The sequence below is a fragment of the Alligator sinensis genome, unplaced genomic scaffold (genome assembly GCF_000455745.1).
Source record: "Alligator sinensis unplaced genomic scaffold, ASM45574v1 scaffold223_1, whole genome shotgun sequence".
NCBI classification, from domain to species: Eukaryota; Metazoa; Chordata; order Crocodylia; family Alligatoridae; genus Alligator; species Alligator sinensis.
Window position 1 is genome coordinate 3195188 of NW_005841936.1, and position 12934 is coordinate 3208121.

General features: G+C 42.3%; 1 protein-coding gene across 1 annotated transcript in view; it reads left to right on the top strand.

Annotated features, from left to right (window-relative positions):
- KIAA0825 (KIAA0825 ortholog) overlaps positions 1-12934 on the top strand; it is a 362123-nt gene that overhangs the window by 133483 nt on the left and 215706 nt on the right. The window contains exons 14-16 of the mRNA XM_025199109.1: positions 3723-3911; positions 8915-9148; positions 10382-10790. Of these exons, the coding sequence (XP_025054894.1) occupies positions 3723-3911; positions 8915-9148; positions 10382-10790 (832 nt within the window). The remainder of the gene's footprint in view (positions 1-3722; positions 3912-8914; positions 9149-10381; positions 10791-12934) is intronic.

Here is a 12934-nt window from a genome sequence, read left to right on the forward strand (position 1 = left end):
AGAGCTGCCTCAGGAGCCCCGCATCTATTTCTTCCCCTTGATGTGGGGGTCTGTAGCAGACCCCTACCACCAAATCCCTTTCTCCTTGCCCCCCATGTAGCCTAACCCACAATCCTTCTACTTCCTCATCCTTGGATTCCGTCTTGATGAGGGTTGACGTATATTGCTCATTGACATAGAGCGCAACCCCTCCCCCTTTTTTCCCCACCCTGTCCTTTCTGTACAATCTATAACCCTCAATATGTACTGCCCAGTCGTGGGACAAATCTCACCAGGTTTCCGTTAGCCCTACTAAGTCGTAGGTGTTTTGTGCAAGCAGGAGTGCTAGTTCATCCTGCTTGTTTCCCATGCTCCTAGCATTAGTATATAGGCACTTGAGCCCTGCGACAGGTGCCTTTGCTGCCCCCCCGCTCGGAATCCCAAGGGGCCCTTTATTTCTTACCTTCTCGTGTCTTACCTATGCCATAGTGCTGGCCGCCCTGCGTCTTGCGTGTTCCCAATGTTCTCTTTCTTCAGGCTGGGCTGTCTTTGTGGGTGCCACATGGTTTGGTGGTCCACAGCTTCCCCCGCCCTCATCTTCCCCTCCCCCCGGTGAGCCTCGTTTAAAGCCCGCCGGAGGAGATCCGCCAACCTAGACGAAAACACACGCTTACCTTTGGGGGACAGGTGAAGCCCATCCCAACTGAGCATGTCCCTCATCGTGATGTGCGGATCGTTGTCCAGGAAGCCGAAGCCTGCCTCGAGACACCACTGCCGAAGCCGCTAGTTGATCTCTCGGATGCAGTTCTCATGCCGTCTTCCGCGTCCGTTCACTGGTAGGATGGAAGAGAGTACCACCTGTGCACCGAACTCCCTCAGCACGCCGCCCAGAGCACTGTAGTCCGCCATCAGGTGATCGGGGGTTCTCCTGGCCGCATCATTAGTACCCACATGGACTAGGACCATGGGGTGGTAATCAGTGGGCTTGATCCTGGCCTGGATTACCTCCTTCACATCCTGAATCTTTGCTCCGGGCAGGCAGTATACCTCTCATGTTGAGGGGTCCTGGCGACAGACGGGCCCTTCTGTACCTCTCAGGTTGGAGTCTCCTATGACGAGCACTCGTCGCCTCCTCCTCTGGGTCCGCTTGGATCTCTTGACGTGTTTGGAGCGTAAAGAACGTGGTGTTTCTTCCTGCCCAAGGGTTTCCTCCTTGGAGCCTCAGCTATAAGGTTGTGGTTTTTGAACAAATAGGTTTATAGACATTAGGACTGCAAGGCACCTCATAAGATCATTAGGTCCAGCCCCCTACCCAAGGGGCAGGAAGTCAGCTATGGTCAAAGGATCCTAACAAGATAAGCATCCAAATGTTTCTTGAAAGTGTCCAGAGTAGGTGCTTGCACCATGTCGGGGGAGTCTGTTCCAGGCCTTGGGGGCTTGGACAGTAAAGCAGTTTTTCCTTATGTCCAGCCTAAAATGGTCTTGCAGGAGTTTGTGATCATTTGGTCCTGTCATCCCCTGGGGTGCTCTGTTGAACAGGTGTTCCACCAGATCCTGATGCATACCCCTTATGTACTTGTAGGCTGCCACCATGTCACCCCGGAACCTGCGTTCCTCCAGGTTGAACAGTCCTATAGCTCACAGCCTCTCTTCATAAGACTTGTTCTCCAGCCCTCTGATCATGTGCATGGCTCTCCTCTGGACTCTTTAAAGCTTCTCCATGTCCTCCCTAAATTGTGGACCCCAGAATTGGATGCAGTACTCCAGCTGGAGCCTCATCGAGGCTCAGTACAGTGGGAGGATGACATCCTGGGTCTTGTTCGAGGTGCATCAGTAGATGCAAGCCAGAATTTTGTTCGCTTTGCCAGCTGTGGTATTGTGTTGGTGGCTCATATTCATGTTGTTGTCAGTCATGACCCCCAAGTCTCTTTTGGTCATGGTGCTAGCGAGTGTAGCATTGCCAAGCCTATATGTGTCCTGCGAGTTTTTATTCCCAAGGTGGAACACCTTGCGTTTCTCTGTATTGAATGCCATCAGGTTTTCATTCACTCACCTTGAAGCCTATCAAGGTCGGCCTGGACCACCAGCCTATCCTCAAGTGTGGACACTCTTCCCCAAAGTTCAGTGTCATCAGGGAACTTGGCCAGTCTGCTTTTGACACCAGTGTCCAGATAGTTTATGAAGACATTAAAGAGTACAGGTCTGAGAACAGAGCCTTGGGAGACACCACTAGTCACCGAGTGCCATGTTGATTCGGTTCTATCAACTACCACACTTCAGATCTGACCTCAGAGCCAGTTGCCCAGCCATTGGACTGTGGAGTAGTCGAGGCCGCAGTTGCCCAATTTTTCCATGAGGAAATCATGGGACACCAGGCCAAATGCTTTTTTAAAGTTCAAATATATGACCCTTTTGTCCAGGTGGTATGTCACCTGGTCATAGAAGGAAATGAGAAATGAAAGTTCATATTTCATAGGATTTCAGAGAGGAGTCAGTAGATGAAAAATTCCTCTGGGCAGGCAGTTCTTAGCTGGTAAAGAGTCTCTTACCTCTCTTGTGAGGTTCTGTGATGATGCAAATTATGAAAACATGAACTTTCATTTCTACCCAAGAGAACTTTAACAATCTGTTCTCCAATGCCTGATGACGGGTGCCTGTGCCTGAAAGCTTGCAATTAAAGAAACTTTTTTGCAAAAATCTTGTTCGTCTAATAAAAGATATCACCTCTTCCCTGAGCCCTGATTAGTTTTTCCTCCAAACCAATATGGCTACAACGTGGATACCTGACACATGGAAGATATTGATTTTTAGCTGATTTTTAAAAATGAAATACTCATATTTTCCCAAGGAGGAAGCAACTTTGACCACCTGAAACCTGAAATACTGCTCCTGCCTTTGTTCAAGCTAATTTGCATCATCACAGATCCTCACAAGAAAGGTGAGAGACTCTTTACTAGCTAAGAACTGCTTGCCCAGAGGAGTTTTCCTTCTATTGACTCCTCCATGAAATCCTATGAAATATGAACTTTCATTTCTACCCAGGAGAACTTTTACAATCTTTTCTCCAATGCCCGATGAAAGGAGTTTGTGCCCAAAAGCTTGCAATTAAATATATATATTTTTTTTTTGCAAAAATCTTCTTGGTCTAATAAAAGATATCACCTCTACCATGAGCCCTGGTTGCTTTTTACTGTGGCTGAGGGGTTTTTTTGGTTGTTTGTTTTGGAGAACTGATTGGATTATTTTTGTATATAACAAGGAATTAAATACCAAAATAAATCAAATTGTTGTTTGGGAGCGTTCGGCAGCTGGCATTTCATCTGAATTTTATATTAACTCATTGATTTATATAATTTCATTTGATTAATTCAATGGTAATGAGTATGACCCAAGTGATAAGAACTTCTTGATCACAAGCCTAATGGTTACAGAAAAAATTACCTCTATTTTAATTTATATTTATTATTATACACATTCTAATTATATTTTGAATTAATATAGGAATATACCATATTGTTGCTTCTGAAACCTTCTTCTGGCCTTTATTTAACCGCTGCACATAACTCAAGTTGCCAATCAAATGTCATTATGTAGAAGAAGAGAAGATTTCAATTTTTGCAAGTGATATTGTAGTTTGAAATATTGTTTAGATACATTTTAAGTAAGTTATGATTGGTACTTTCAATTACCATGACTTGGATTAATTGGAAATTATACTAACCACAATTTTATTTATTTTCAAGAAACTGAAGCACCAAAATGTGATGGGCAGATTTCCTACATAGAACAGATAAATTGCAAAGAGCCTAGCTGGATTGAAGTAATCTTTACAGTTTTATCCTATTGTACTTCATCACCCAAATCACTTGGCATTGGTTTTGAGAGCTACATGGATAAAGAACAACTGTGGGATTACTTATACAATATGTCAGGTATGAAAATGATCAGTTAAGTTAGTAATTTAAAGCCATTAATTTTCAAGCTTGCACTGTGTATTAATTTTTTTATTTTAATAAGTTGATTTAAGTAATGAGGATTTACCTTAATTAGTTTTAGAATTGAAATGTTTCAGAAAATCATGTGAAGGACATGTGTGTCTGTGTAACACTTTATCTAGGCATTGCAGAAAAGGTAGGACTCTTGAGGGATATACAATTATTGTAGTTGCGGAAAAATGTGATAGTATGGGGCCTGATTTTCAATAGTCTTTGTGCCTTACCATAGAGATGTAATTCCAAGCCAAGGGAGGGAAATGGTAGCAGACAATCTCCTATAGCTATTGCATGTTCAGTTTCTCTGATCCTGCTATCTAGCAGGAACACTTTCATGAAATCTTCATCACTAGTTTCTGGAGAGAGAACAGATTTAAAAAATACATAAAGAATAAAGGGGGACTGGTTTAAGAGGAATGAGGACTTTCTTTTGGTGGTCTGTCAGGGGCTAAGTCAGAAGAAGGAAGAAATGCTCCCACCTACCCATGGAAGGGGGAGAACAGGAAACAGAGGCTAAAAACAAAAGGTTGGACCAAGGTGTGTGGATGAAGGGCTTCTGGTGATCACAATGAATGTGTGGAAGCCCAACAAAAAAGAAAGTTTGGGGAATGAAGGAGGGAAGGAAGGAAGGAGAAAAAAAACGCCTAGAAGAATGTATATTGCAGTGGTCCCAGAGAAAGTAGTGAGGAAGTGGAGGTACTTATTTGGTACCCAAGTAACTGAATTATAGGACGGTAGAAGACCAAGATGCAAGGGAAATAGATACTTGTGGCTCTAGCATTTGAAAGTGAAGAGAGGGTTCTACCCATGAACAGAAGACTTCCAGGAGGATCTTCCATTATAAAATGGATGAAGATCAGCATGTGGACACGCAAAAGAAAAAAGGATGAAAGCTCAGTGGTGTTCAACTCATCCAGCCCTGAGACTGGATGAGTGGTGCAGAGCCAGTCTGCAGGCTAGATCCAGAGTATGGGGCCAGTCCACAGGGAAAATCTGGAGCATGGAGCCATATCACCTGGCTTCTGAGGCTATAATTTGGTGGTGGCTGTGTTATCTGATATGGCGCTATGACAGCCACCACTCCTTCCACTGCAAAATTTCCAGGAATATGAGCCACAGCTCCACATTTTGGATCCAGCCCACAGGGATCCCTACAGGTTTGGAAATTTGGCAACAGGATGAGCAGCAGTAATGTTAATTGCCCTAGTTCCAGAAGCTGCTGTCATTATCACTGCCACCACTCACCATACTGACAAATATCTTTACCCGTGGGGTCTTGGCCTGAGGAAATCCACATTTCCTATTTCAGAAAGAAATGCTCTGACCACCAGGCTACACAAGTTTGGTTTGGGGCATACCCTATCCTTTCTGCTGAAACTGGCTTAATGAGCATAAGGGAATACAAGAATCATGGGGGCATAGAAGAGTAAAAAAGGGGATGGAAAAACAGCAGTCTGTGGCTCAGTGCTCAAGGCACTCTTCTAAATCAGAAGAGACTTTGGTTTCAGTCCCTACCACCAGGATCATTTCTGTTTCCTTTCCATGACTCTCTAATATAAAATGCCTAAAAAATGCCAGCATCAGGGACTGGAACATATGGTACTACTCTGTGCCTTTCCAGAGTAGTACCATTATCAGTAATGCTCCCTTTTCTTTGCTCCCCTGGCCACAAGAATCTTTCACTTGTGGTTGCTCAGCATGACATCGACAGGATGCGCAGAGGTAGAACACCAACCCTGTTTTAGAGCCTGGTGGGTGCAGACAGAAGTGCAGCTCCAAGATGTAACTCAGAACTATTTCTGCAGTGTTCAGGTTACAGTGTTACTCCAAATGAAAAAGAAGTTCACTGTTGGTTCCAGGGGGGAGGGGAATCTCCCACTGGGAGCCTGCAGCTGGTTTTCCCTAGCAATGGCCATGGCTGTCTGCCAGTGTTTACTGGTTTCAGAATGGGAGGGGGGAAAGGCAGCAGAGAGAGCTAATTCTTCGGGGGAGCCCCCTCAACCTTAGAGGGGACTCCAGTACTCAGGGGGGCCCCCAGCAGGGGCTGAAAAGACCCCAGATTGAATTTACTCCTTTCCCTTTCTCCCCCTTCCACTCTGAAAACAGTGACAGGTTGGGAGCTCCACAGGCGTAAGTTACAGAAGATGCTGCATTTTGGAATCTCTTTATCTGGTACCTCATGCAATAAGGGGTCAGATTTTCACCTGATCGGCCATTTTTAAGCTGTTTGCAGCCATGCCACTTGTGTTTGGTCACAGCTATGAACTGCTTTCTGTGGCCAGATTAGGCAAAAATTGTCACTTCTGTCTGCACCAGGGCTAAGGTATTTTCCTGGCAAGTGGGAGATGTATTCATTTTAACCCCTTCAGGCTGAGGAGGACTTATAACTCAGGTCCCCCACTTCTTGGGCAACTGCTCTGGACACTACACCGTTATACAAAAGGTAGACACCTTGTTACCCCCAATTAGGTATCTACGCTCTGGGTAGTCTAGATCCCGAGTCTAGTGTTCACCCATGGAACAGGCACCTAAGTTCTGGAGAGAGGTAGGAGTCCAAACACAGTGTTTTGCCTAGTGTTTCCTGTTGGCTAGGTTTAGCTACCTCCCTGTTCAGTGCTTAGGTGTTCTGCTTTACCTTTAAAGGCACAAAAATATCTCCATGGACTCTGTAAGCGATCTAACTAACACACCCTGGCTATTTTTATCACCGTTCTCAAGCAAGACACTAGTTTTCAGGTGTTACAGTACCAAAGTGGATGTACCTACAAGGCCAATTTTATCTGGCCCTAGAAAACCAACAGAGCCAATTGTCAGATTCTCTCTATTTTAACAGGCCAATCAAGAGCACCTGTACTTCGAAACTCACTGTTTCAGTTGTGCATGTCTTTAATTTCCTTCCACTTCCCTAGATAGAACCTGCTAGTATAGAAACCTAAGTATGCAAGCTCAGCCACCCTTCCAGTCAACATAGCTAACTTTTCTTGCTTTGCTGTCTAGTCTTCTCCTGTAGCCTTATCTTTGAAACTGCCATATTTTTCCCTATATTTTAATCTTTTGTTTCTCCATTCAGCTTTGAATGCAAATTAACCAGTTATTTTTTAGAGACAATTCCTCTGGGCCACAAATTGCAATCTAATTCATTTGTCAATTGGGCCCCTAGCCTTCAGTCTTCTTACCTTCCTTCACCTTATTGTACTTTCTTTAGCACCACTTCCACAAATTGCTGTTCTCCAACAACTTAACCAGTGCAAGAAGGCAGTTGGCTGAGAAGTTATGTCCTATCCTCATTCAAAAACACATATGCGGGAGAGTTTGTAAGTAGGGGTGCATTGATAAAGATTTTCTTGGCCAATACTGATAGCCGATTCCCAGCTGATTACCAGCCAATCGCCCGGCTCAGTTCTGCTCCACTTAAAAGTGTCTCCACTTGAAGTAAAGCACATTCGCTGCAGGCTCAAGGCTCCTTGCCCTGCTGTCTTTGCCCTGGAAGCCCTGTGCCAGCCACACATCCTCAGCCCGCCCATCAGGAGGAGGCACAACTCGCCACCTCCACTGCTGCCGAGCAGGCAGATGGTGCATGGCCAGCGTGGGGCTCCCAAGGGCAAGGCAGCAGGGCAGGAAGCCCCAAGGCTGCAGTGAGCAGCCCACATCCTCCCTGCACATTAATCTGGGGATGAGCCACCCATGGCTCCATCCCACTCCCCGCCCCAGACCCAGGTCTCGTACATGACCTTGCCTGGGCAGCACCCCCAACCCCTGACCCACTTCCTCCCTCACTGTGGGGGCCTCAATCTGCCCCCTCATGCCCCTTCCCTCCCCCACGCCCCTTCCCCTTCAGAGATTTACCTGCAGGGAGCTCCTCTTCACAGTGCCCAGCTGTGTTCCTGGCCGTACATGCACATGCACATGCACATCCACACAGCATCCCCCGCATCTCATTGGCAGCAGCCCTAAGCAGGACCCTTTGCAGGCTAGAACGATGCCCACCTGCAAGGGGAAACCTGCCATTTCCTGAGGGAAGCCCAGGCATCTGGGGGCCCTGGCCCTACAGGGGATAGGGAGCCAGGTGTCCAGGTATCGGTAAGCATTACTGGCTACAATGGCCCAAAGAAGCCAATAGCTGATAACATAAATTTCCCTTTTATTGGTGCCAATCCAATATGCAACTGATGTAGGTGCACCACTAGTTCTAAAAGACCTAAATTTCTGTATTTGTCACTTCCAGCTTCTGGTGGAACTTCATGTAAGCACTATATAACACATAGTTTGAGGGTTGCAGCATGCCCCATTTTCTGAAGATTATATGTAAGTTCTCTAAGATATTCTTCTCTAAGAGAAGAATGCTATCTGATACACTCTCTGCATCCTTTCTCCTTTGCAGGAAATGATTTATGATAAAATCAAGTCATTCTCTTGTGAGACTTCAGTTTTTTATACTGATCCTTTTGTCATGGAAAAACTCCATTCTTTTTCTGTCTGCTGCTTTGTAATCAAACAGTAACAATCCATACTATTTTCTAAATGTTATTTTTAGTATTATGTTGATGTTATTGATGATTGAGGTGCGGAGGCAAGGAATTAAATGAAAGCAGCCACGTCAGGTTGCTCCATTAAAGGCAAATAAGTTAAAAGTGTACTGAACAAGAAAATGGGCAGTATCGGTTCAGTTTTGATCTTCAAGTTACGAAGAAGAACAATGAAAAAAGGAGAAACTAATGATACTATAATACACCCTCCAGTATAATATTAAGTCATACAGGCCTATTTTGCTTTGTAATGTTTTTCTAATTTGTTACAGGATGATAACCATGAAGAAATTGTTATGAGCAATAATTTTACATTTCTTTTCACCAGGGTTTTAAAATATCTCTTTCTGAAATAATCAAACATGCACAAATGGCTGTATGCATATTGAATGTATAATGTTTTTCTTTTCTCTGAAGTTTCAAGTTGTGGTGAATCAGAGCCAGAGGTTATCAGATGCTTGAAGCTGACTTTGATTAATTCGGTCAAGGGTATAGTGAAGCAGATAATTTCTTTGATGCAATCATGGGAAGCAAGAGAGAACTATGGAACCTGTCAGCATAAACATATAGTTCCTGAAAGTTTGCTGAAGACAATTCCAAAGGAATGGAAATATAAACCTAGAGAACTGAAGAAAAAAGAATCTGGGAAGTGTAGGTGATGTGTTATATAAACTGTCATAAGAGCTTGTTATCTGTTTAATGAGAACATCAACACTGAAGAATTATAGCTGATGAGTTGTATGGCTTGACAACAAATATAGTTGTTCTCAAGCTAGTTTCCTATCTTTTTCTAAAAAGTATTAATTAAATTGTTGATATTACATGTTGGTACATTTTCTTGATGCTTTCAACCTTGTACACATAGGCTTTTAAAAAAATTCTAGTTATTTCTTATAATTACAGAAAAATTTAAAACCATGTTCAAGATTTTGCTTCTTGACCAGTTGAAAATGCTGTGATTTTGTAACTTCAGATCTCATAATTATCACATTTTTAATCAGCATGTTTTAATTTAGATACATTATGAGTACATTGTGTACTGAAACTTTAGTCTACAAAAATGTATAGTTGCATTGCATTAAAATTAGCATACAGATTATTAATATAGATATACATAGTAGTCAATATTTTTAAAGATGCTGAAGAGTAAAGATGATTTCATGCATCTTTTTGTGATCACCTGTGGCTGAACAACCCTGTCTTTAAAATCTTAGATCTTGCAAGCCATTCTTCAGAAATTGCTTAGCACCAGAATCATGGCATTATTCTGTGATTCTCTACCACCCCTTCACAATATACTGGTCACATAAAGCAACCTGAGTGGTCCAGGTTACTTGTACCAATATACATCTTGCCTATATTATGGAAACTCTAGAACAATTGGTGTTATGGGGACAGGGTACTTTTGTGTGATTTAAGAAGGTGGGGGTTGGAGAAATAACCAAAACATTATGAGTAGACTGCAATACTCCTGAGAGATATAACATATTTCCCTGCAGTACGGATTAAAACAAAAAATATACAGCAATTTTAATGTCAACCTTGTGTGCTATTTAATTTCAAATTAGTCAGAACAATGAACAAACATCTCTATCAGTTGTGCTATAATAACTGAACGTAGCAGGTCTAATTATAAATGAAATAGCAACCTTAGCTCTTAATTTTCTTGATTTGTTATTTTCAATTTAATCTGTGATATCTAAATACATTTTGAAGATTAATATGCAGTAATGTACAGTAGATGTCTAGCTACATTGTTGAGTAAATCTTCTCAGCCATTTTCAGTACAAAATAAAGTTAGGAGTTATCCTGTACACTCATAACTGAACTGTAGTAGAACCAGAATATTAATCATATCTCCTTTCCTTTTTTTCTCTTTTTAAGGCTTCACAAGGCTTGCAGCTCAGGCAGTATCTATTATAATCAGCAAGTTACCTACAGTGATTGCATGTTTACCTCCCCCAATTAAGTACTTCTTTTTTCTGGCTGAGAGAAAAATGTCACAAAACTTTGTTGAATTGAAGAAAGCTGGTCTGCTTGTCTGGAACTTGATTGTAATTATATGTCGGATATTTGAGGATGGAAACACTGCAGAACTTTTAACAGGTGCAACACTTGACAGATGGAGCAAAGAGAAACTCAGTTTAGTTTGTGCATGTTTGGAAAGTATTATAGGAAAACAGAAAAGTACTCCTGAACAAATGACCCAGAAGGTTATATTGAGCATTCAACAACAAAGACCAAATTGGATAGAAAGTCAGTTGCTGAAAGCAAGAAAATTGAGCATTGACTGGTAAGAATAACTTAATATTTATAGGTGATGCTTTTTCGTTTAAAGATCTGTTTGCAAATGTTCAAAATAGAAGCAAACGAACTGTTTTCAGATGAACAGTGGTTTTGTATCCTCTAATTTAGATGAGTTATCTCTGTTTGGTATATTGATGATAAACTATTTCTGAAAAATAGTTGCATACTGCAAATATAAACCATAGGTGTGGCATTGGGTAAGTTTACTCCTAGTACTCAGAGAGCTGTGATTTTTATACTGATTGAAAAATGAACACAGTTTCATCTCTACTTCTTTGTGTGAACAGGTAGAGTAACTGCAAGGCACATAATAAGTTTGTAAATGGATTCTGCTATGGCGATTAAATTAAGAAGGACTTAGTGGCTATAAAAGGCTTTCTGTGTTCTTATTTGATTAAAAAAGTAAGCATATTTCATTTTATAACATAACAAACCCTGAGGGCAAGTGGGGCATATCAGAACAGACAGGACATGCACCCAACCGTTTCTTTATGAGGCAAATATCAGCCTTCATGCAGATTTGTTATTAAGGTCCAAGTGTTTTTGTACTTTACAACGGTTTTTCAAGTGATTGAATGGTCTAAATGTGTTTATAGCTCTCTCTTATCCATAATTAGAATCTTCAAGAAAAAAGTCCAATTTTGATATTATGCATCATTATTAAAAATATTGTTCATTTGCTTTCTAGTATTCATTTATGGGAGTTGCACAGATTGGTAAATAAACTTGTTGACTACTGAAAGTAAGGTTGTTTGTCTTTTCATGCATGCTCGCCAAGGTCAGTGCCATTAATTTCCCACCAGTAATAATCCATATAAACAATGTTGTAATTCTAGCTTTCAGTTACCCATTTAAATGAGAAAGCTTTCATGAAGCACTCTGAGGTACAGCATTTTTTTCTAGAGGTATTCAGTTGGCAAGAGTAGCAATAAGCAGTGAGTATCACACAAATGCTTATTGACATTGACCTTCATAATCTTAGCATTTGCATTTAATACTAATTTACAGACTCTAATCCAGTGATTAAGAGATTAAAGCAAGATGTCATCCATGGGACTCTTCATAAGGCAAAATATTCTTTAAAAATATACATTACTATCTACTGGAATAGTATTATAATTTAGTTTCTAAGATTAAGCCCTTTTTAAAGCAATAGAAATCCTAGTCATCATCTGAACCTTTGTCATAACCCTCAAAAATGTATAGGTGGATCCTTTACTTTTGTTAAATTTAAGAATTTAACAACATAGCAAAACAAATTAAGTCTTATACCAATTTTGATTTTTTAAAAATTCTTTAGTAGTTGGCATATTAGATTTGAGACAGCTGATGGTCTCCCCATGTTCCAGCAGGGTGAAAGCTGTGTAGTGCAGCCCTGCGTGAATGTGGCTGGGGCTGTACAAGGGGATTTTCAACCTGCTGACAGGAATGAAACCTTTCAGCTGATGAGGTCCCCATGCTCTGGCACCTAAAACCGTGTGGTGCAGCCCCAGCCAGGTTCATGTATGGCTGGCACAGGCACCTGGGGTGGGGAAGCTCCCTCATTCTCAGCTGCTACCATCATTGGGTGCACAGTGCCAGAGTCCCATAGATGTAACATCTGTCAAGGCTCTTCATATATGTGTGCGGGCCGGGAGCGACCCGAGCCCTTTTCCGTGCTGTTCCGCGTTAACATGCTCCGGCTGTTCTGTGCGCCATTCGTGAGCTTTTTGTTCAATCAGTCCTGCTACAAGCGCTGGAATGGGAATAGGCCAGTGAACGTTCATCGTCACCATGTCGATATCAGTGACATGTCCTCTACTCTACGAAGCTTGTCTTACTAGGAAGCTTGCTTCCTCTTGATTCAGCAGGTTAGATCCAAGCTCTACGACCAGACGTCCCAACCACACAGCCAGGGTTTCCTCAGGTTGGATCTTGGACTCCCTGTATAAATCTTGTAGTTCGGTTCTGGAACGAGCATGATTGGCAGCAGTACGAGCTGTATTTTGTGGCTTGATGACTCGGCTGGTTGATGCTGCAGGTTGATCAGTTTCTTCATGAGCCATTGTTGTCAATATCTCAGGCAGGAGGGGCGGATGCACCCCTCCGCTCGTCTCTCTCTTCCATCGGCAGGGGGGGCGGGTCGGCAGC